The 22,971-nt window shown below is 39.6% G+C and overlaps 2 protein-coding genes across 7 annotated transcripts in view; one reads left to right on the forward strand and one right to left on the reverse strand.

Moving 5' to 3' along the window:
* Positions 1–16, reverse strand: part of pym1 (PYM homolog 1, exon junction complex associated factor) — a 2,457-nt gene extending 2,441 nt beyond the window's left edge. For both annotated transcript variants that reach the window (XM_043247081.1, XM_043247080.1), the window contains exon 1: positions 1–16. This exon is cut by the window's left edge and continues 58 nt beyond it. The gene's annotated coding sequence lies outside the window, so the exon portion shown is untranslated.
* Positions 17–1,130: 1,114 nt separating this feature from the next.
* On the forward strand, positions 1,131–13,734 carry spats2 (spermatogenesis associated serine rich 2). 5 transcript variants are annotated; one of them, XM_043247075.1, is made up of 13 exons: positions 1,131–1,518; positions 3,090–3,138; positions 5,438–5,517; positions 5,627–5,735; positions 6,225–6,274; positions 6,427–6,661; positions 6,740–6,919; positions 7,987–8,122; positions 9,970–10,028; positions 10,928–11,037; positions 11,501–11,603; positions 12,100–12,254; positions 12,784–13,734. In XM_043247075.1, the coding sequence occupies exons 2-13, from the start codon at positions 3,114–3,116 to the stop codon at positions 13,012–13,014; spliced, it is 1,473 nt and encodes a 490-aa protein (XP_043103010.1). In that variant the 5' UTR covers positions 1,131–1,518; positions 3,090–3,113; the 3' UTR covers positions 13,015–13,734. The 5 variants fall into 5 exon arrangements, with proteins under 5 accessions (XP_043103010.1, XP_043103014.1, XP_043103012.1 ...); XM_043247079.1 differs by lacking the exon at positions 1,131–1,518 and adding an exon at positions 1,573–2,125; XM_043247077.1 differs by lacking the exon at positions 1,131–1,518 and adding an exon at positions 2,195–2,336.
* The last annotated feature ends 9,237 nt before the right edge of the window (positions 13,735–22,971 follow it).

Consider the following 22,971-nt stretch of genomic DNA (forward strand, 5'->3'; position numbering starts at 1 on the left):
GCTCAGTGCCGCTATCGCGAGAAGAGGTTACATAGTTGATCTGCTTCAATGTAACAACATAATATGTAGAAATATCAACGTTTCTAATATTATTATATTACATTTACATACAAAAAACATGCTTAAATGAAAACAGAAGCCAAAGATTACTTTCATTTTATGGATGAGAAAAATCTCGAATATATCAATTATTTTTCCTTCCCGTTGAAATATATTCTTCAAAGAGTTCCACACGACTGTAAAAACACTTTCAGCTGTTTGTGCTTCACACATCAGTGTCTTCATCACACTCCTCCTCGTCAAGTTCTAGCTGCTGCTTGAAATGTATAGAAATTCTAGAAATGAAAAACATTTCCACAGCGATATAAACAGCGCCCTCTAGAGAAGCTGCTCGGGTTTAATCTGATTGATGGCTTGTACTGGCGATGGAGAAAACATATATAATCAGAACCATGGGAAATAAAAAAGACAAAGCTGTTCTTGTTAACCTCTGAGGTCATGTGATGCTTTGATTGAGGAACAGGCTCAAAGTGAAAGCGGTGTATGTTCGGGAAACATCTGTGTTCGAGCAGAAGTCAGAAAGAGATTTATTGGGAAGCTTGTTCATGCAACAACGACACAATAAAACATAAGATGAGAAGAACAAATACACATTCAAACTGAAAAAAATTATAAAATGTATGTTCAGTTGCTATAGATAGAATAGGAATTGATGTCAGAAACTTTCCCAAAAGTGTGTTCTCATTGAGATTAAATGGTTGGACAGATGGACTATCACTGGTGCATTATCATTAATAATAGCACTGTCTTCATTCCAGATCAAGAGACTGTCTTCGTTCAGATACGGCTGATATGCTGCCTTCATGAAGAATCACAGGAAATGGACATGAACACCTCTAGGGTCATATTTACTGTAGAGTTTCTGAGATGAGCGAGCCATAAACTTAAAACATGATCTCTGCTGTCTTTGTATGGTTTGCTAAACTAGTGTACTTATAGGCTATATATGAGCAATTGTTTAAAGCATATTGTATATATTATAAACAATACAAATAAGCATGTATTTGACCAAAATTCCAGAATGTCTTTAAGCTGACTATCTAGTGCGCCCGTGTTTATATGATTGTCAACAAATATCATGACAAAGCACTGGAATGCAATCAGCTCGTAATCACGACTTCATCAGGCAGCATAACCCTAACATACAGGCTGACCTCTGACCTCAGGAGAGGTCGTTCGTGACCTCAGTTTGAGTTTCTTGAGCACAGTAACAATATTTCTCTGTTCAGTTTGCGCGTGCATGTGACGGTCAGCGGTGAACTTTTAATGAACTGCCGCGCGCGCGGGACGATACGGACCCGTGCGGAAGTTACGGGGGCGCGCGTTGGCGAAGAGCGGAAGTGACGCGTGAGCCGGCTGAAAGAAAAGACAGACGTTCGCGCAGAAGCGATTGCACAAAAGTCAAATAAAGATCTTTCGCCGCTTGTGTTCGCGTCTCGGATCGCACCGCTCGTGCAGGTATGTCGTTCCCTCCATCGTTCTCCCGATTAAACGTCTTCTGCTGTCCGCGAGCACGGCTGCGCGCGCAAAGCTCCTGCGAACGCTAACAAAAACAGCAGGCGCGCGCTCGTGGCGCGTTAAACCTGGGCTCCGAGCGGCTGTTTTCATTCGCGCGTCGATCCGTGCGCGTTGCTCTTGATTAGTGTATATCACTTTAGCTCCTCGGCTAGCGGAGGCGTTGCTAAGATACTGCCACATAGCCAGAGAGAGAGAGAGAGAGAGAGACACGCACGCACGCACGCACGCACACACACACACACACACACACACACACACACACACAGACAGGCGCTACACAAACACACCCAGGTTTCTGAGTAAATCGCATCATCCAGAGCAGAGGTGGTCTGCGCGTGCTGGACGAATGTTTGACACCTTTCAATCATTAGGGTCACGTGTGCAGTGCCACATCAGCGCGCTCCGGGGCTCGGTCCCGCTTCCGGCGCTTTGAGCGGCTCCGGTTCCGCCTCTCTTCTTCTGGATCCGGTTCTGGGGCACGAAGCGGGAAGATTCCGATTGCATTATCGAGACGCGCGCCTCCTCTTTGGCAAATAGACGCCGTCAGGTAACGTTAAACACGGCGCGCGATGAATGCGGCTTCACCTGCTCAGGTGCGCGTGTGCTGACGTCGCGTGACGCTCCGGTTGCGTCGCCGTGTGCGTCATTCCGAGCGCATACGTGTTTGCATAGTTTAGGTTTCTGTTTCCTGAGAGAACGAGAGTTTGCTGCGATTAAAGGCTCGTGAAGCGGCCGGTGAGGAACGGATCCGGTTCCAGGTAACGCTCCCGCGGAACGTCGTTCAGTACGGTGTGTTTTCTGTTCTGGGCTTCAGAGGGGCGAACGGGAACGTGTCCTCCATCAGATCGTTTCAGTAGAAGTTCTGAGGATCGCTCACTAACTCTGTTCGTAATTCCACCGAACTCTTTTTAACGGTGAGGATCGCGACCCTAGCTGCTTTTGGGAAACGCAGAGATTTTTCTGTTGTGTATCTGCTCTAGATTCAGTTTAAACTCTTTGGGAGCACAGACTGAACTGATGGTGGAGTTCAAGTGTAGATGTGGACGTTTGTAAGAGCTTCAGAAGCAGAGTGTTAGTGTATAGTGTGTGTGTGTGTGTGTGTGTGTGTGTGTGTGTATAATGTTGAGTTGTGTTTACAGACTCAGAAGTGCCTGAAATGCATTTACACAGATATTAGCACCGTATGCTGAATCTGAGCAGGCATTATTTAATCTGGCTTTGATGCAGCATCACATCTTGAGGCTTCTTCTTTCAGTTCTCGTGTAATAACCATCTTTAGGATCCGTCACTTCTGGCCTGATGGCACTTTAACGAGCGACTCGCACAAACACTGACTAAAGGTCACCAGGCTTTAAGTTCTTACCCTGATCTTCAGACAGTCTGTGCTGCTGGAATCAAATCGGCACAATTTTCATCAGTGCTTTTTCTCTTTTGTTGGGAGATTTGAACTGTTTTAATGACTCGTGGGCATGAATGGCATGTTAAACTTGATATTTTATCTCTTCATGAAGAATTGTGACTGACGGAGGGGGAGGATGGCGAGGAAGAGCGGTTATAAAGGTGAGTGATCTCCAAACATGATTCGGTTCATATGTTTACTGACCTCTGTACTTATTTATAGGTTTTTTTTTTTTTTTTTTTTTTTTTTATGACCGTGTTCAGGAAAAGGTTTGTGTTTCTTCACTGTAGCTCTTCCATCAGAATTATGTATTGGGGTCATATTATTCAAGTAATTAATTCCAGAAATTTCAAACTGATTTTTAATCTTTCAGAACTAGATTTGATCGGGTCACGTCACACAGGACTGATTCATGCATGATTCCTCTCTCTCTTATGAATTTAACCCTTTTAGTATAATTTTGCTAAAAAAAGTTGCATAATATAACTTGCGTTTTGTTTGTTTGCTGATTATTTTGTTATTTTTCATTGTTTTTGAAATGAAAATAGCCTAAGATGTTGGCATGGCAATAAATAGAAATATACCTCTGCTACCCGAGTCACGAGCGGATGGCATCAGCCAATCATTGAAGTGGTTTGATGTTATATTCATCTCTTTCAGGATCAGAATGACTCTGAACACCGCAGTGCTGTTTTTTGTGTTAATAGTTTCTAGCTTTGCGTTGTAAAGATGTTGAAGTTGATCACGAGCAGCTGATTTATTCGTATACGGATCTTTTAGTCTTCAGTAGAAACACAAATCACGTCAAAGACTAGGCAGCATTTGACGAGGCGTTTCTTTAGCGCTCTGCAGTCTCTGATTTTGTTTGGCAAATGAAAACTTTGCGTTTCAGTGACTTGCAAATGTCTGAACTCTGACCGCGGGGCGGAGGATGTGTACGCTGCGAGCGGCCGGCGTCTTTATGACCGGTGTTTCTGACCGCATGACCGTCCTATGAGTTTCTCAGCTTCTCGAGAGTTTGGGAAATCCATGCACAGACGCACAAGCATCAGCAGAAGGCAGAGTTACCAAGCAGCATATTTAAGAGAAAAATCCAGTCAAACCGATGCAGAATGACTCTGAACGTCTGACGTTTATCAGCGTCACAGATTCCTGCGCCAGCCGTAGGTGTGTCTGTTCACCTGCTGATACGGTTACTGGACTCGTGAAGCTGTGCTCGGTGATCTCACAGCAGAAGAAAGGGGATATTTACAGTGTATCTGTAATATTTATAGTCCCGTAAAGCAGCTGCACAGACAGGAATGAACACGCTGGATAGCAGACAGAGATCTCATTCGTGTCGGAGTTGTTTTAGTGTTTAAGTTCTGTCTCTAGAAGCAGAATATCTCCTCAGAATTATGGGAAACCGTAAGCATTTTGCCACTTTAGACTCGTGAGAGACTGTAATTCAGATCAATGTGTTGGTTTGCTCTGAAAGTTTTATTATGAAGTCATTTTTGTAATTCTGACTCTGTATAGTTAGAGACGGGCAAACTGCTAACGAATGGAAAAATAAATGAAACAAGATGTGAAGGCCAATCTGATCATACTGTGAGAGAAAGCGTTTCTCAGACCTGTGCTGTTCTGATTTCTGCAAACATATAGCATAATCAAGAGTTTGATTTTCAGTAAGCTCTCTCTGTTGCTCCGTGGCTTGTATTACTATAATGCTGCAGTAAACTGATAAATCTTTATTTTGTGCCAAAAGTTCAGCTGTTACTCCACTTTGAAGTGGAACCGTGAATGTATATAAGACCCAGGACTAAAAACCAGTCATAAGGGTCCGCTTCTACATACTTCTGGGTTATGATCGGACAATCTGTCTGAGATACAACTATGAAAATCTGGAATCAGAGGGAGTAAAAAGAACCAAATCTAAACATTGAGAAAATCACTTTTAAAGTTGTCAAAATGAAGTTCTTGAGCAATGCAAGTTACTAATAAAAAATTAAATGTTTTTTATGGTATGACTATTGCTAAATATCTTCATGTAATCTGATCTTTTAATTTCGTAAAGATTTTTGGCATAAAGGAAAAATGTATAATTTTGACCCATACAGTGTATTGTTGTCTCTTACTAATATCCCTGTGCTCTTTTGACTGCTGCTGTGCTCCAGAGACAGGGATTTTACTGCTAGTGGAGTTTTAAAATGCATACATGCATGCACACATATGCATATGTACATGTGTATATATATATGCATGTATGTCATTGGAAGATGATTTCACATAAAAAGTACAGATTTTTGGCTCTTAGTCGGGACGTCCTGATCTCTGTTCAGTCTCTCTCTGGCTCTTCCCTTGACCTACATATTTTTGGGGGAAAAGCTTTAGCTGAGATCCTCTGCCAAGACTCTGAGCTGCATTTCAGAACTGAACACGTGGAAATCTTAGTCTCTCCTCCCTCCTCTTTTTTTCCAGATGTGTCAGGAGTGGTGTTCGACACGCACTCAAAAATGGTCATGTCTCAAGGAGGAACGTTCGAGAAGATGAAGGAAAAGGTACAAAAGGCTTTTCTTCCGTCTGTGTCTGTGTGCTCTTTTTGTCAGTGTTTTTACTCTTTCCTGTGAATCTCGGGCTGGGCTCACTCGGTGTTTTGGCTCTTGTCAGATAAACGCCGTGCGAGCCGTGGTTCCCAACAAGAGCAATAACGAGATCGTTCTGGTGCTGCAGCACTTTGAGAACTGCGTGGATCGAGCCGTGCAGGCATTCGTGGAAGGTACAAAAACGGATGCTTTTAACAATACGGATCCAAATATGAGGTTTTAAGGAAAGAATGAAATTATCTTCTCGTAAGCTAATGTGATGAAATTATGAAATGGTCTTGTATTTAAGAGTATTTTTTATGTAAATAGGCAGTGGATTTATTTAGAGGTGTCTAACTGATCATCTGAATGTATTTCATATTTTTGTCTAGTGTACGTTTGAAGTGTCTTTTATAATCTTTTGATTTATTGTATGCCTTGTTTAATTTATTCAGAGTTCACCATGAAAGATGCTGGCATGGTGTTACAAAGTGAATAAATAAAATATCATAGTTAAGAATAATCTTTTTAAGTTGCATTTTCAAATAGCTGAACTATGAATATAGCTGTAGGAGCTGGCAAAAAAGAGGGGGAAAAAACAAACACACAGCCAGTGCAGGTCTCTTAGGAGACGGTGTGTGTGTGTGTGTCCCTGGTGTGACGTGTGTGTGTTTGTTTGTTAGGTGGGGCTGTGGAGATCCTGAAGGAGTGGAATGTCACTGGGAAAAAGAAGGTGAGGGAGCAAGCTTCACTCTCCAATGATCCTGAAATAAAATCGTAAACAACACTTGCAGTTTATGTGTGTGTGTGTGTGTGTGTGTGTGAGAGACACAAGTTGAAGAATTAATATTTTTATGTAACTGCTGCTTCTTCACTCTCTCGCAGCCCAAGAAGAAAAAGAAGCCTAAAGCTCAAAGTGATGCTCCTACAGATGCTGCTCGAGCAGAAGCGGCTCCAAACGCAGAGAGTCAGGAGCCTGTTAATGGTTTCCATGCCAACGGTTCCGCGGCGGCTGATGGTGATTCGCTGGATTCTCTGAGCGAGCAGCTAGACTCCGCCTCTCTAGATGCGGCAGAGCTGGACTCGGAGACCGCTGCCCCGGAGGTGTTGGAAGCCACAGGTGCGTTCTGAGCAGGTGATGCCTGCAGGCTCCGAGCGTGACTGGGGTTTAACTCCGCACTTCTTTCCTCTGCTGCAGGTGGAGGTGTGCAGTCCATGTCAAGCCCCGCCCTTCAGCCCAGCACCAATCACGGACCACGACAGAACCAACACAGAACCGGTAACAAGTCTCAAACCAGGCCTGTTTCCAGCTCCTACAATCCCTCAGTGCATGCTCCACCCGACGACATCCTGCGAGGTCCTGCCGGCAGAAAGATCGGTGAGTTTCTGATCGTCTGATTTATGTGTTCTGCACATCAACTGTTCAAACTTTGTTTCTATAGTAGTTGTAATAGTTTATCAGAACACAGATAAAGTATGCTCCAGTAACAATAGTGAAGAACTAATAAGTGTAATGTATTATAGAGATATGCTAGTAATCTTCACCTATAATAGAGGTACTATTACTCAAATATTCAAAGACTCGTTTGGACCACAGGAGGGCGCTGCAGCTTGAGCTTTCTGAGATCTGTTCTTGTTTTTTTTTTTTTTTTTTAGCAAATTCAGTTTGTCATTAAAACTTCTTTTTTTTTTTTATCTTGATTTAACAATCTTTAGACATTTATACTGGTGAGGAACAGCACTTCATTGCAGTGTACAGTAATACAGTATTTTCAAACTCTGAAGTATTGCCAATAAACAAGATTTAGGCTGATATTCAATGGATTTTTCTTTCTTTTTTTGCATGTTCCCATTGAGAATAGGTAAGATCAGTCGTTACCCTCTGTCTCGAGTTTCATCAGCGTTGCGTTTAGAGAACTTATTGATGTATAGACCTTAGAATTTAGTTTATTCCTTAAATTTTCTCCATATGGTCTTGAAAGGTCTAAAATCTAACTTAATAAAATATAAGTGTACCGCAGGTTTTATGGTTATTTAAAGTCTCTGCTGTGAGAGACAGCTGGAGGCAAGTTAATGTAAAACATTCATTGGTTTATAACCTGTGTAACTGTTCAAAAGAGTGACTGTTGAAGTTTAACTAAAAGTTGTTTGACCTTTTTAATGTGGTTTATTACTAGGAAAAGAAGCTTAATGTTAAAGGATTGATTCTTCTTTTTGTGTGTTCCACAAAATCTGCGTCCTTGTGTACAGCCCTGAATTAGGTTTAAAAAAAAAAAAAAAAAGACAGAAAGAGATGGACATTTTATGCATCTCAAACATCTTCATGAGGCCTTTATGTGCTGGTGAAGGAGGAACACACACACAGAGTATCTTAGTGAAGAGTGGTAGTGGGTGCTGAAAGCGTGTGTGTGTGAAGGTCTAGATTAGTAAAACTTGTCTTCTCAGGGCCAAACGTTGATCGCTCTGTGAAGGACTTGCAGCGATGTGCAGCATCACTATCCCGCTACAGAGTCGTGGTGAGAGACGAGATGGACTCCTCCATCAAGAGGATGAAGCAGACGTTTGCTGAGCTGCAGAGCTGGTAACTTTCTCTCTCACACACACACACACACACACACACACACACACACACACACCAACAATCACATTAAAAAAAATACACTTTTTGATATGCAGTTTAAAAATAACAGGCACTGAATTATGACAGTTAAGGTATCCAGCAAACCGGACTGATATTGGAATCAGAACTCATATGGACTTTTAATATAAAAATGATGCCTATATGTCTCGTTGATGGGAGGAATACATGAACTAACTTTTTTTATTCCAATCATTAGCTCTAATTCAGAGCTTCAATTTTTTTATTATTATTTTCTTAACTCTTTTGCTAACATCTAAAAATGTAAACCTTAAACTAAAATGTTAAGGTTAGCATCTTTATAGTTTATTTATAGTTATTTTTAAAGTTTCAAAGTATTGTCAAAAAACCTTTCATTTTTAAGTCTAACAAATAAGTTCTTGTTAAAAACTAACCAATAAAAAAAAAAAAAAAAGCTTATAGCTGCACAGGAAAGACTTGATGTTGTTTCTAAATAAAAGTGCATTGGTATCGGCCAAAATGAGTTGGAAAAATATTGGGTTATCTGCGAAAATCGTATATTGTGTAGCTTTTAATCTGTGTACTGTCATGTTTTGAAGTGTGTGCCCATCAGGCTGTCCTGTAGGGCTGGGTGGGATATCACATGATATAGCTGTAGATTACTGACAAGCTGTGTAACAGTGTTCAGTTTCGCAGGCAGTTAATTTGCAGCGGTGAGCGTGATTGTGTAGCTTATCAGCGAACTACAGTTCTTTGTATTAACTTCCGCTCTATTTGAAAACAAGATTTACAGCTAATCAAAGAACCATCTTTACTGACGACATGTGCATTCATTTTATGGATTATTATTGTTTTTTTGGTTTTTTTATTACTTTCATCATTCAAAAATGTACATATACTTGCACAGTTTACATACAGTTTTCTGGATTTTTGTCCCGTTCTTTATGACAGAACTGGTGTAACTGGGTCAGGTTTGTAGGCCTTCTTTCAGTGCTGCACACAAATTTTCTATGGAATTGAGATCAGGGCTTTGTGAAGGCTTTGTGAATAATGACTTTGTTGTCCTTTAAGCCATTTTGGAGGTGTGCTTGGGGGCATTGTCCATCTGGAAGACCCATTTGCACCCAAGCTTTAACTTCTTCTTGGCTGACGTCTTCAGATGTTGCTTTAATATATCTACATAATTTTCTTTACTCATGATGCCATCTATTTTGTGAACAAAACACATTCAACCAAAAATAGCAGACTTCCTGTTGGTCGTAGCTAATGACTGTAACTGAGAAAGGTCTTAATGGGAACAACATACCAAACAAATACCAGTAACAGAAAGGTGGTGCTGTAGAGTGCCATAAATCAAGCGGTAAATTAATTTATACTTCAAGTTGTGAACTAGTTGTCTATAGTATAAATTATTCAAGATCTTAAATCCGTTCACAATTTAACATCTTTAGTATACTAGCATCATGCTGACAGTGTTGAAATGGCAATTTGCTAAAGTTTGGCAGTAATTGTTTATATCTGCTTTTCCCAAACTCTTTAGTACTTTTTATTTACAGCCATTCTGAGCAAAGAATTAGTCTTCTTTTTTTTTTTTTTTTTTTTTATGCTGATTTACTTCTACAAAATCCCTCCTTTTATTCACATAGCAGTTTATCACAGAATTTTTTTTTTTTTTTTTTTGATATTTAGTTTTTCTTTTTTTCCCTTGCCCTCATTATCTTGCAGCCCTAAAAAGGATGCCTTTTAACCCTGATCATCATATCATGTTTAAGCCGAGCTTTAGTGAACAGACACAATCAGCCAATCATCTGTTTCTGCTCTCTGTTCAGTCTCATGGATCGAGAGGTGGCGCTGCTCGCTGAGATGGACAAGGTCAAAGCAGAAGCCTGTGAGTACAGAAATACACACCATACCAATGACTGTCAAATATGCGTGCCTGATATAAAAGTCACTGGAATGCGATGAGTACTTAAATGACATGAAGTCATCTCTGTAAATGTTCTCAGTTATTCAAGGAAAAAGCCCTTGTACAGAGTATGCAGGATAGGACACTAATGTTTAGAGCCCACTATCTGTCAGTCATATGTTTCAGTTCTGTTAAATCACAAAAGGCTTTTAAGCACATTATAAATCTAAATTTAGTGGGGGGGGGTTATAAATGAGTGCGTGTGGAATGGTTTCTGTTGTAAATTAACTCAAGTATGACTTACACAGTTTAAAAACACTAGGGACCTATGAAATGTTTTGTTGTTGTTTGTTTTTTTCCAAATTCCATATTTGTAATTTCAGATTTATTTTTTTCTTGTTGTCACCGTTAAATGAATAGCAGGCAAAACCTGCTGTAGCTTGTTCAGGGCTCATTATCATCCCCTTAAACCTCACCCATCCAGAGAAGATCCAAACGTGTCCCAAGTAAACTGCACTGACCCCGTTCTCATTCTCACTCATTTCTGGGCCAGAGACTGTCCACCTGGTATTTATCATGTTATGGGGACCAAATAGATAGGAATACCAGGAAATTTTGACCCTGTGGGGACTTTTTTTTTTTTTTTTTTTTTTTTTTTAAAGGTCCCCAAGAGAAAACAAGCTGATAAAACGTATAGAATTAAATATTTTGAAAATCAAAAAATGTGTAGTTTCCTGTAAGGGGTAGGCTTAGGAGTCCTCATGTACCACAAATGCCAATGTGTGTGTTCTGTTCACAGAGGCTGATCATACTCGCGTGTGTGTGTAGTTCCCGTTTGTTTGTGTGCACTGGGACTGATCAGGTGTGTGTTCTCGTGACAGTGGCGATTCTGGATGGCCGTCAGAAGAGAGCAGAAGAGCTGAAGAGACTGGCTGACCAATCAGCATCACTGACAGAGGAGCAGCTTGCTGAACTACGAGCTGACATCAAGGTACACACACACCCCTAACCAACTAACAAACTTGGATGTACCATCATATAACACATTTATTATGTACAATAGTGCAGATGTAATGTTCAAACCGTGTTATATGCTTGAACTGTATATATTATAGTGTGTGTGTGTGTATAAATAACTACAGGTTTTATTTTAGGCAAGTCATGATATTTGAGAAGGCTACATTGATCAAATATGATCAGCTCACTGTCTGACACTGTTCCTTAATATAAGTTTGTTTTTTAATTTAAAGACCAAGCAGCCAATGATTTTCTAAATTTAACCTAATAAACCTGTACACGGGTGCTACTAGACACAGACTAAACACCTTTGTTTTCAGCCGTCTAATACACATCTCTCTCTCTCTCTCTCTCTCTCTCTCTCTCTCTCTCTCTCTCTCTCTCTCTCTCTCTCTCTCTCTCTCTCTCTCTCTCTCTCTCTCTCTCTCTCTCTCCAGCACTTTGTTAGTGAGCGCAAGTATGATGAGGATCTGGGTAAAGCTGTGAAGTTCTCCCATGATCTGGAGCCTCTGAAGTGCAGCATCATGTCGTTCGGGTCAGGTGGGTCAGTGAAGGGGAACAGTGTGGTCCGACTGGCGGAGCCACTTACAATGCACCCCACATCCACAGACAATACATCCGTAGACAAGAGGAAAATCCACATTTTAAAGGAAGATGAATTTGGCATGGGATTTTAGTAAAATAAACCTACTGTGCTAAATGCTATAAAGGTGTAAATAAACACTGAAATCCTGGATTTCTGTAATCTTTGCTGATTTAGAACAATGCGTATGGTGAAAATACATGTATTTTTTTTTTTTTTAAATAAAAACGCTTATTTAAAATGGTAAGGAAACTAAATCAAAACGCTTGTTTTAAGGCCCTTTATGGCAGTCCTGCAGCTGCAATCTGTAACTGGATGGTCAGAAATTAGCTATATTTTCAGGCCTTTTGGGAGGATTTGAGCTGGAAATGCCAACCCTAAATATTAATGTTTTTTTTTTTTTTTTTAAATAAATAAATGCAAAGCATTGACGGATTGTCTGTCTGTCTTCAGTGTATCATCCTCAGACGGGCTACTCCAGCCGTTCTCGTTGTAGCTCCACCTCTTCTTCTGTCACTGGCTCTGCCCCTGCCAAAGCCCCGCCTCCCCCTGAGGTCCAGCACCAGGCCTCAGCTTACACAGGCCGCCCCAGCGTGCCCCACAAACAGGTAACGATCATGCTCGCTTGTTATCAGTCAATCATTTTTATGGTGGGCGACAGCGGCAAGGAACCAAAACCCCATCCATATAGAATCGAGAAAAAAAAAACTTGGGAGAAACCAGACTCAGTTGGGGCCAGACGCCCAGCACTTAACTTCCAGTTCAGTTTTAGATCAGTTGTCAGATCGTGTAAATGTGTGTGTGTTTGCATCAGGATCTGGTGATCGGTCCACGTTGCACATCTAGGTGTTCTGGTCTCTGAACATAATCTCTGGGTGCTGATCCACCATCTAGCCTGGATACAAACTGAGAGACAGATTAAGAAAGAAACAGACTAATATTAGCATAGATGCCATTCTTTTTACGATGTCACAAGTACATCGTATTTTAGGAGTAGTGTTCCCGGTTCCAGCGAATCTAAGTAATGCAGCCTAAAAATCCTTTAACGGATTTGAATAATAAAAGTGTGTTGGTGTGTTATGTATTGGCTAGGTCGTGTGGCATGAGCTCCTGCTGATCTCTTTCTGTGCCTTGCAGATTTTCCAGGGCAACAGGCGTATCATTCACGGCTACCAGGGCACTCAGCGATATAACGGAAACGCACACCCCGAGCGAAACCCGGGCCGAAGTGGCTACCGTTATCAAAGCGACCTTGACTCCCAGCCAACCAATAGTGCGAGAGGCTCCTCCCACTCCTCAGGCTACCGCTCGGATCGACCCGCCCACAACGGGCTTCCACAGAGGCAGCCGCGGACGCACGGCCCATGACACACACGCGCACACACACACACACAGCTGTCCGATGAAGAGAAAGTCAAGTTTACATCTGTCGAGCTGCTCTTCACTCTTCTGTCTTCTCTTCTGTCACATTAGCGTTCAGTGTTAGTCTCAGTAGTTCCTGTGGTGAGTGTTTGCTCGTGGGCTTCCTCCTTTCAGACGGTCAAGCGCTTCTCGGATGATCAACACTAAGGCAGAGTCGCAGAGTCTTCACGATATACCTCACACTCTCATTTCACGCTGCGCTCGCCGTCAGCCTCCTCAGAAAGCATGTGTTTTGACCACGAGAGCTCTTCTGTCTGGATCGGGATGCGTGTCTCTCTTTAGCTTCACGTCGCTCCTCTCAGCTCAATCCTGTATATATGTAAACTATATGTATAATGTTTTGTAGCCTCCGGCCATGTATGTAGTGCGATTTATTAGTTCTATTATTGAACTCTGTTATCAAGCAACATCTGTTCTTCCTCACAAATGGAGAGAGAGAGAGGGACTGGTTTGTTTTTTTTCCCCAAATGATCTGAGACCGCTGTAATCAAGTGCCTTCAGTCATGCGCTTTGACCGTCTTGTTCCTTCTGCTCCGGTTTGGACCAAAGACATCAAATACCGTCGCCTGCTCCTGCACTAGCAAACACTCATTGTCTTTCTCGCTAATTGGCCGACATGCTTTTCCTTTATTATAAATAAAGAAGGATTGGTAGCAAATGCTGAAACTGTTTGCAGACTGTTTTTCTGTTGATGAAATGTTTTGTTTAAAGCTGGTCTTGTGCTGAGAGGTTAGCGCTCTTGATCTTTGAGGTCAGTGGCAACCTTTCTGAACTGAATCCTGACCACAGTGATTTCATTAGTCTTCTGCTGCAGCAGCTTACTCCAACACACAGGTTTTCATGTTTTATAGTTTTTTTTTTATAGGTGTAATATTTTTTGTTTTTGTTGTCCCTAAACCTATACCTCACCCAACATTGATGTTTTTAAATGATTAATTCTGGATGATTTATAAGCTTGTTTCCTTGTGCTTATAACATAATGAATACAAGCTCTCTCAAATCAAATCAATATGTCCTTTACTAGCATGATAATGTGTTGCCAAAGCAGTGTTTACTTTGAATCTAGAAAAGATGCATTACTAATAAGCGCATGCACCCAGGTATATAAAATAGAACATATCAATTTGATTAATACTACAGTTCATTGTTTAAACTGCAGTTGTCTTTGTGGGTGCATCACTGCTTTGTTGACTCCTCCCTCTTTTTGTGACAGGCATCAATGTATCTTGATGCTAATTAAACAGTCTTGTTTTTCTAATAAATAATGAAGCTGTGTTTTCTCGTCTAACATTAAGAAGTCAGGGTAAAGGGACACTTAATTTCTAGTGATGATCGAGTTGATTTCACAGACCATCTCTGCATTTAATTAAAAAAATAAGTATTTAATCTAGTCATTATACATTACTATCACTCTCTTCTCCTGTTTTTCAAAGCACTGAACAGTATCCATCTGTATTGTTAAAAGCGCTATACAAATAAAAATTCAATGATATAATCAGTGTCACAATGTAATCTGCTCTGGTTCCCTCCCTGCTTACCGGGGTGATGAGATTCACAGCAGACTGCTGGGTCTCAATGGCTGGACGTCTAGGTGGTGCCCGCAGAATAACATAGGTTTTAGTTTCTGGGGCAGACCTGACCTGTTGAGAAGAGATGGTCTTCATCCCTCCTGCGGTGGTGTCGCTCTTCTATCTAGAAATATGGAATATATTCTTAGAGTTCCAACTTAAAACCAAATTAAAAGCAATAATTTAATGTTCAACGAATTACCTATAATACAAAGAAAAAATTACCTATAATACAAAGAAGCAAATGATAAAACCTGGCTTTCTGAATATTAAATCCCTTTCCGCAAAAACACTTTATATAAATGATTTGATCAAAGATCAGAACCTAGATTTGCTCTGTTTGACAGAAACCTGGCTAAAACCAGATGAATTCATTACTTTAAATGAGTCTACCCAAAATTACTGCTATAAAAATGAGCCACGTTAAAAAGGTAAAGGGGGAGGTGTTGCTACAATTTAGAACAATATTCTTAGTACTTCTCAGAGGGCAGGCTTTAAGGCTTTTTAACTTAACCTACACATAACACCCCAAAACACTTTTTATTATTCAAATCCGTTAAAACTACTCCTAAAATACGATGTACTTGTGACATCGTAAAAAGAATGGCATCTACGCTAATATTAGTCCTGTCTCTTTCTCAATCTCTTTTCACAGTTTGTATCCAGACTAGATGGTGGATCAGCACCCTGAGATTATGTTCATCAGAGACTAGAACACCTAGATGCGCCCGTGGACAGATCACCAGATCCTGATTCACACACATACACACACACACTAAGTCATTTACACTATCTGACACAGCTGCGTTTAAAATTGAACTGGAAGTTAAGTGCTGGGCGTCTTTCTTAGACATTCTGAACTCTGTTGGGGTTAGACAACACGTCTCTGGACCTACTCATTGTCGAAATCATACTCTAGATCTAATACTGTCACATGGAATTGATATTAATATTGTTGTAATTCTGCAGCAAAGTGATGACATTTCAGATCACTATCTGGTCTTGTGTGAACTCTGTAAACTCTGCACCTTATTACAAGTATGGTAAATCCATCCCTTCCACCACAAAAGAATGCTTTCTAAGTAATCTTTCTGACTTATCTCAATTCCTTAGCTCATCCAATACGACGCAAAAACTTGATAATATAACAGAAACTATGCACTCTCTTTTTTCTAGCACTTTAGATACAGTTGCTCTTTTACACTTAAGAAAGATGAAAGAAAACAATCTGACTCCATGGTATAATGAAAACACTCGCACCCTAAAGAGAGCAGCCCGGAAAATGGAGCGCAGGTGGAGAAAAACAATATTAGCGGTATTACAGAAAAGCATTAAAAACTGCTAGATCTGATTATTTTTCATCTCTTTTAGAAGAAAACAAACACAACCCCTGGTACTTATTCAATACAGTGACTAACTTAACAAAAAATAAAACAACCAACATTCCCCAAGAGTATAGCAGTAATGACTTCATGAATTTCTTTACTTCTAAGATTGATACCATCAGAGACTATACAGCCATTGTAACTATACAGCCATCATCTTGTCAAAGCTGCTGTCGTGTGATTCGTTACTTACTCCATTTGACTAGTAAGTAACGAATCACACGACAGCAGCTTTGACAATATGTAATGTTATGTAAATGAGTATGATTACCCACATAGAAACTGTGTCTGTCCCGCGAAAAATCAGATATATCAGTAAATCCCGCACAGGCCTTAGAAATAACCTAGTCACGATCAAAACAACAGTTAAAACCGGTCAACAGCAGCAATATTTAAAGTTTGGTCTCTTTGGTCTGTTATCTCTTTCTCTTATCTCTGTGTATAGACCACCAGGACCTTATGTAGATTTTCTTAAGGAATTTGCTGATTTTATTTCAGACTTAATAATTAATAAAGACAGAGCACTTATTATCGGTGATTTCAACATTCATGTTGATGACCCAAAGAATACAGTAGGAGCTACTTTCATAAATTTATTAACATCTTTTGGGCTAAAGCAAAATGTAATCGGCCCAACTCACTGCTGTAAGCATACATTAGATTTAATTATTTCGCATGGCATCGATGTTTTAGACCTAGATATCTTACCTCTAAGTGACGATATCACTGATCATTTCCTTATATCCTATAAACTTTCTGTAAGTGAGATTAACCGAGCCGCACCTCTTCACAAATAACCTACCAGATCTATCTGACCTGCTCCGCAAACCTGAGAAAGCAGATGATCTTGAGCAAATGACCAGCAGTATGTGCAGTATCTTCACTCGCACATTAGATACTGTCGCTCCCATCAAGTTAAAAAGGATTAGAGAGAATAAAAGTGTACCATGGTACAATAGTCATACACACGCTCTAAAAACAGCTACTCGTTCACTAGAACGTAAGTGGAGAAAGACTAAGCTAGAGGTTATTAGAATTGCCTACAAGGACATTATGTGCACTTATAGACAGTCACTAAAAGCAGCCAGAGCCGAGCACCTCCGTAAACTCATTGAAAGCAACCAAAACAATCCTAGATTTTTATTTAGCACAGTGGCTAGATTAACAAATGATCGGTCAGCAACAGAACGCTGCACACCCTCTCAGTTAAGTAGCAATGACTTCATACAATTCTTCACTAATAAAATAGATAATATCAGACTTAAAATAACAGAAAATCAACCCTTAACTTTGTCCTTTAGTCCAGCCTCACTCAGTTCCCAGCAAATTCAGTTACAGTGTTTTGCAACCATAGGACAGGAAGAGTTAAATAAACTAATCGCTAAGTCTAAATCTGCCACATGTGTATTAGATCCTATTCCAACTAAATTTCTGAAAGATATATTACCAGCAGCTGGTGAACCTCTTCTAAATATTATTAACTCCTCCCTATCATTAGGTCACGTACCCAACCCATTCAAATCAGCAATTATTAAGCCTATGATCAAAAAACCACAACTTGATCCTAATGAACTATCTAACTACAGACCGATATCAAATCTCCCATTTATATCAAAAATATTAGAAAAAGTTGTGTCTGCGCAGTTATGCTCCTTCTTAAAGATGAATGATGTCTATGAGGAGTTTCAGTCAGGTTTTAGACCGCACCATAGCACAGAAACCGCATTAGTTAAAATCACTAATGACCTGCTCTTATCCTCCGAGCGAGGCTGCGTCTCGCTACTCGTTTTATTGGATCTCACTGCTGCATTTGACACCATAGATCATAATATTCTCCTGGAGCGTTTAAACACCACTGGTGTACAGGGACAGGCGCTAAATTGGTTTAAATCATACCTATCAGACCGTTATCAATTTGTAGATATAAACGGAGACCGCTCTAGTACAATGCCTGTAAAGTGTGGTGTGCCTCAAGGATCAGTTCTAGGCCCCTTACTGTTCTCTATATACATGCTGCCCCTGGGGAACATTATTAGAAAGCACAGGGTTAATTTCCACTGTTATGCAGATGACACACAGCTATACATTTCATCTAAGCCTGATAAGTTATCAGAAATGTCTAAATTAACAGAGTGTGTTAAAGACATAAAAGACTGGATGACTAGAAATTTTCTTCTATTAAACTCTAATAAAACAGAGGTGCTTCTTATCGGACCAAATTCATGTTTACAGCAAATTTCTGAGCTCAAACTACAATTAGATGGATGTGATATAAACGTTACTCCGACAGTTAAAGACTTGGGTGTTTTATTGGACAGCAACCTGTCCTTCGAACACCATATCACTCATGTTACAAAATCTGCCTACTTTCATCTTAGAAATATTGCTAAACTCAGACACATGCTCTCTCTCTCAGATGCAGAAAAGCTAGTTCATGCATTCATGACATCTAGACTGGATTACTGTAATGCGCTGCTCGCTGGTTGTCCAGCATCTTCAATAAACAAGCTTCAGTTAGTGCAGAACGCAGCCGCTCAAGTTCTTACCAGGACAAGGAAATATGATCACATAACCCCAGTTTTATCCTCCTGCACTGGCTGCCTGTTCATTTCGAATTGATTATAAAGTACTGTTACTGACCTACAAGGCTCTAAATGGTTTAGCCCCATTTATCTGACCAGCCTTCTGTCAAGCTACAACCCGTCATGCTCTTTAAGATCTCAAAACTCAGGGCTCCTGGTAGTTCCTCGTATAGCAAAGTCTACTAAAGGTGGTCGAGAGCGTTTTCACATTTGGCACCCAAACTCTGGAATAACCTTCCTGCAAATGTTCGGGGATCAGACACACTCTCTCAGTTTAAGTCTAGGCTAAAGACATATCTTTTTAGCAAAGCATACTCGTAAAGATTAACATAAACCTATGCTACAGTACATCGTGATTCCCAATAGTATGAATGGCCGCTACTCTAATTATCCTTTTGTCTCCACCTCGGGATGTACATCCCGAGGCATCTAGTTACCGAGCCTCTCCAGTGGACCCAGTGAGGAGATGACCTTCCTGCGATGACGTCGAGGAAAACTCAACCTTCTGTCTGGACTAATTCTATCTTGAACTTTCTGCATTGTAATTCATCCTGCTATTTTGTAACGCATCCTGCTGTGTAGTGACTTGCTCTTGTCTGTGGAATGATTTGCTTTTGTTATGTAATAATTTGCTTTTGTGAAGCTGCTTTGGAACAATAGCCATTGTAAAAAGCGCTATACAAATAAACTTGAATTGAATTGAATTGAATCATCTACAGTTTCACATCAGTTAGTGAGCTATAGATCCCCTGAGGAAAAATGACACTCATTCTCTATTATAGGAGAAGAAGACATGTACAAACTTGTTAAATCATCTTAACCAGCAACATGTATGTTAGACCCTATTCCATCTAAACTATTAAAAGATCTGCTTCCAGAAGTCATAGATCCTATTTTGACCATTAACCCTTTCAACGTGCGTCACAGGAGACGACGTTCGAACGTCATCTTGCAGGCTATTCCAAGCACATGCTTCATGATGGCGTCGACGCAGACCGAGCGTTTGAATTTCTTTCACGGTGACGGGATTCAAATTGTGCCAATTGTACAGAAAAGACAACGATCCACGCGCAAAAAATTACAAAAAAGCAAACCGAAAAAAAAAAACACTGCTCAAATCCTTTCACCCTCGTTTCAAAGCGCACGTGCTCTGCCTGGGTGTCGTCTGCAAAATGTGCCGAGTCCCGTTTAACTATCAATCAATCAATCATTTTTATTTATTTAGATTATTATTTTTATTTTTATTATGGTTTTTGCAGACAAAGACAAACAATAACAAACAGACAAACCCTTCAAAACCAGAGAAACATTGGTGCAATATGCAAAATGAAGCACAAAAATAAGATAAAAAGGGAGAATGGCGGTGTACAAGACCAGCACATCCTACCAAAAATAAATTACAATAATCATATTAAAAAATAATAATAATAACATAAAAAAATGAAAACATCATTGGTCCTTGTAGCTCAAAAGAAAAGTAAACACTGGGTCCCACATTCTATCAAATTTTTCAGCATTCCCAGAAATAGAATATCGGATTCTTTCAAGATGTAGAGTGGAAGTAAGTCCGGTTAACCAGTCGGAGAAGAGAGGCCTAACATTTTTCTTCCAAAAAAGCAAAATAATTTTCTTAGCTACAATAATGCCATATTGGATAGGTGACCGTACCTTTGGACTGAGCGACTCAAGCAAATCTGACCAACCAAAAATTGCTATCATTGGGTCAGGGAGTAAAACACAGTTATAGACTTGGGCAAAAAACTGAAATATTTCTAGCCAAAAACTCTGAATTTTAACACAGAACCAGAAAAGATGTGCCAGTGTACCCTCAGCAACTTTACACTTATCACAGATGGGAGAAACAGAAGAATAGAATTTGTTGAGCTTTGTTTTAGAATAGTGAAGTCTGTGTAAAACCTTGTACTGAATAAGTTGATGCCTCGAATTTATAGAACATGAAAAAACAGATAAAAGACATTTATCCCAATCAAACTCTGTAATTTGAATTCCTAGGTCTTCTTCCCAAGCAGCTTTTAAATGAAAGGAGGAAAAGTTAATTACATCTTTAAAAGCATTAACAAACAAAGAGGTTAAACCCTTAGCATCTGGGAATTTGAAAATAAGTCAAAAATTTTGTTTACTAAAGGCAAAACTACAAAATCTGAAAAATTTAAACGAACATAATTCCGGACCTGAAGATATCTGAAAAAATGAGAAGAAGGAAGATTGAATCTCTCACTGAGCTGTGAGAAAGAGGCAAAAGAATTACTAATGTATAAATCCTTAACACTAAGAATTCCTTTATCTTGCCATTCCTTAAAAACTTTATCTGTAAGAGAGGGTTTAAATGAATGATTGTAACAGATAGGAGAAAATAAGGAAGTGTTTGGTAAGTTAGTCACCTTTCTAATTTGATACCAGATTCTAATTGAGTTATTAAGGATTAAATTATTTTTGGGAACCTCTTTATTAGACAGGGGAGTTGAAAAAGCAAAGCAGAAAGAGAAGAATGGAAGGAACTTTGTTCTATTGCTAACCAGGGGAGTGTCTGCTTGGACAATGCCTGAAAAGAATCCCGCCAATACAGTAACACTCTGCAATTCGCTGCCCAGTAATACTGGCGAAAATTAGGCAAACCTAAACCGCCCAAATGTTTAGGTTTCTGCAAATGAATCTTAGATATACGAGCATTTTTAAAACCCCATATGAAAGGCATGATAATGGAGTCCAGAGTTTTAAAAAAGGTTTTGGGTAGAAAAACAGGTATGTTTTGAAAAGATATAAGAATCTTGGAAGGCTCACCATTTTAACCGCATTGATACGACCGATCATTGATATGGGGAGTGATCTCCATTTTCTATATCCTGCTTCAAGCTGTCTAATAGCGTGAGAAAATTTAATTTAACTAAATCCTTTGAATTCTTTGGGACAGCTACACCAAGATATTTCAACATATCCGGAGCTAATTTAAATGGTATACTCTGCATGAAGACTGGGTCTATATTCTTGCCAATGGGCATAAATTCACTTTTTTGCCAATTAACAGAATAACCTGAAAAGTTACTAAATGAATTTAGTAGGTCCAACAAAGGTGGAACAGAGTGCTCAGGATCTGAAAGGTATAAAAGAACGTCATCGGCATAAAGAGATATGATATGATTTACCTGACCTATGCTTAAGGGCGGAATCTGTGGATGATTTCTGATAGCAATTGCTAAAGGTTCTATGGCAATAGCAAACAGCAGGGGTGAAAGTGGGCACCCCTGTCGTGTGCCCCTATGCAACTCGAATTGTGGCGATCTATCAAGGTTAGTTAAAACAGATGCACATGGATGATGGTACAACATACTGACCCACGAGGAAAACCTATCTCCTACATTAAATTCTTTAATAGTAGTTAGAATATATTTCCACTCCACTTGATCAAAAGCCTTTTCAGCATCTAATGCAATAACTGCCAATTTAGAAAGAGATTTTTGCTTGGAATAGATTATATTAAGAAAACGTCTAACATTGAAAAATGAGAATCTATTAGGGACAAAGTCAACCTGGTCAGGATGAATAATAGTTGAAATACATTTGTTTAATCTGGTTGCTAAAATTTTGGTGAACACTTTTAAATCGGTATTAAGAAGTGCGATTGGACGATAAGAGGACACATTTGTCTCATCCTTGCCTTTCTTAAGAAGTAAAGAAATATTGGCAAAGTAGAGAGAAGAAGGAAATTCCTGCTTGTAAAAAGAATGATTAAACATGCGTAACATAAGGGTGCAATTTTACCAGCATATTTCTTATAAAATTCTATACAAAAGCCGTCAGGACCAGGGGCCTTCCATTGGGAAAGGCATTAAATGCATCCAGTATCTCTTGAAGAGTAATGTCGGCATTTAGCATTTCCTGATCAGCCTCACTCAGTTTTGGAAGGGAAGTGAATGAAGAAAGTCTACAATAGTTTGTGAAGACACAGAGGTCTTGGACTTGTATAAATCAGCATAGAATTCCATAAAGCGATTATTAATGTCTTTTGGATTAGTCAAAATGTTACCATCTTTATCAGCAATATGATGAATTGACCTGCTGGCATATGAACCCCTTAATTGTTGAGCTAATAGTTTATCTGTTTTATCCCCAATCTCAAAATGTCTTTGTTTAATTTTTAACAAAGTCTTATTCACCTGATCCAAAGTAATCTTATTATATTCATATTTAAGTGACATAATATCATTTTAAAACACTCGAGTCCGCAGTATCCCTATATAATTTCTCCAAATGGCTAAGATGAGCATCTATGAGCAAGTTTCTTTGCTGTTGACTCGTAAGAAATTATATGTCCTCTCATTACTACTTTAAGAGTTTCCCATAACATGG

The sequence above is a fragment of the Puntigrus tetrazona genome, chromosome 8 (genome assembly GCF_018831695.1).
Source record: "Puntigrus tetrazona isolate hp1 chromosome 8, ASM1883169v1, whole genome shotgun sequence".
In the NCBI taxonomy this organism is placed as follows: Eukaryota; Metazoa; Chordata; class Actinopteri; order Cypriniformes; family Cyprinidae; genus Puntigrus; species Puntigrus tetrazona.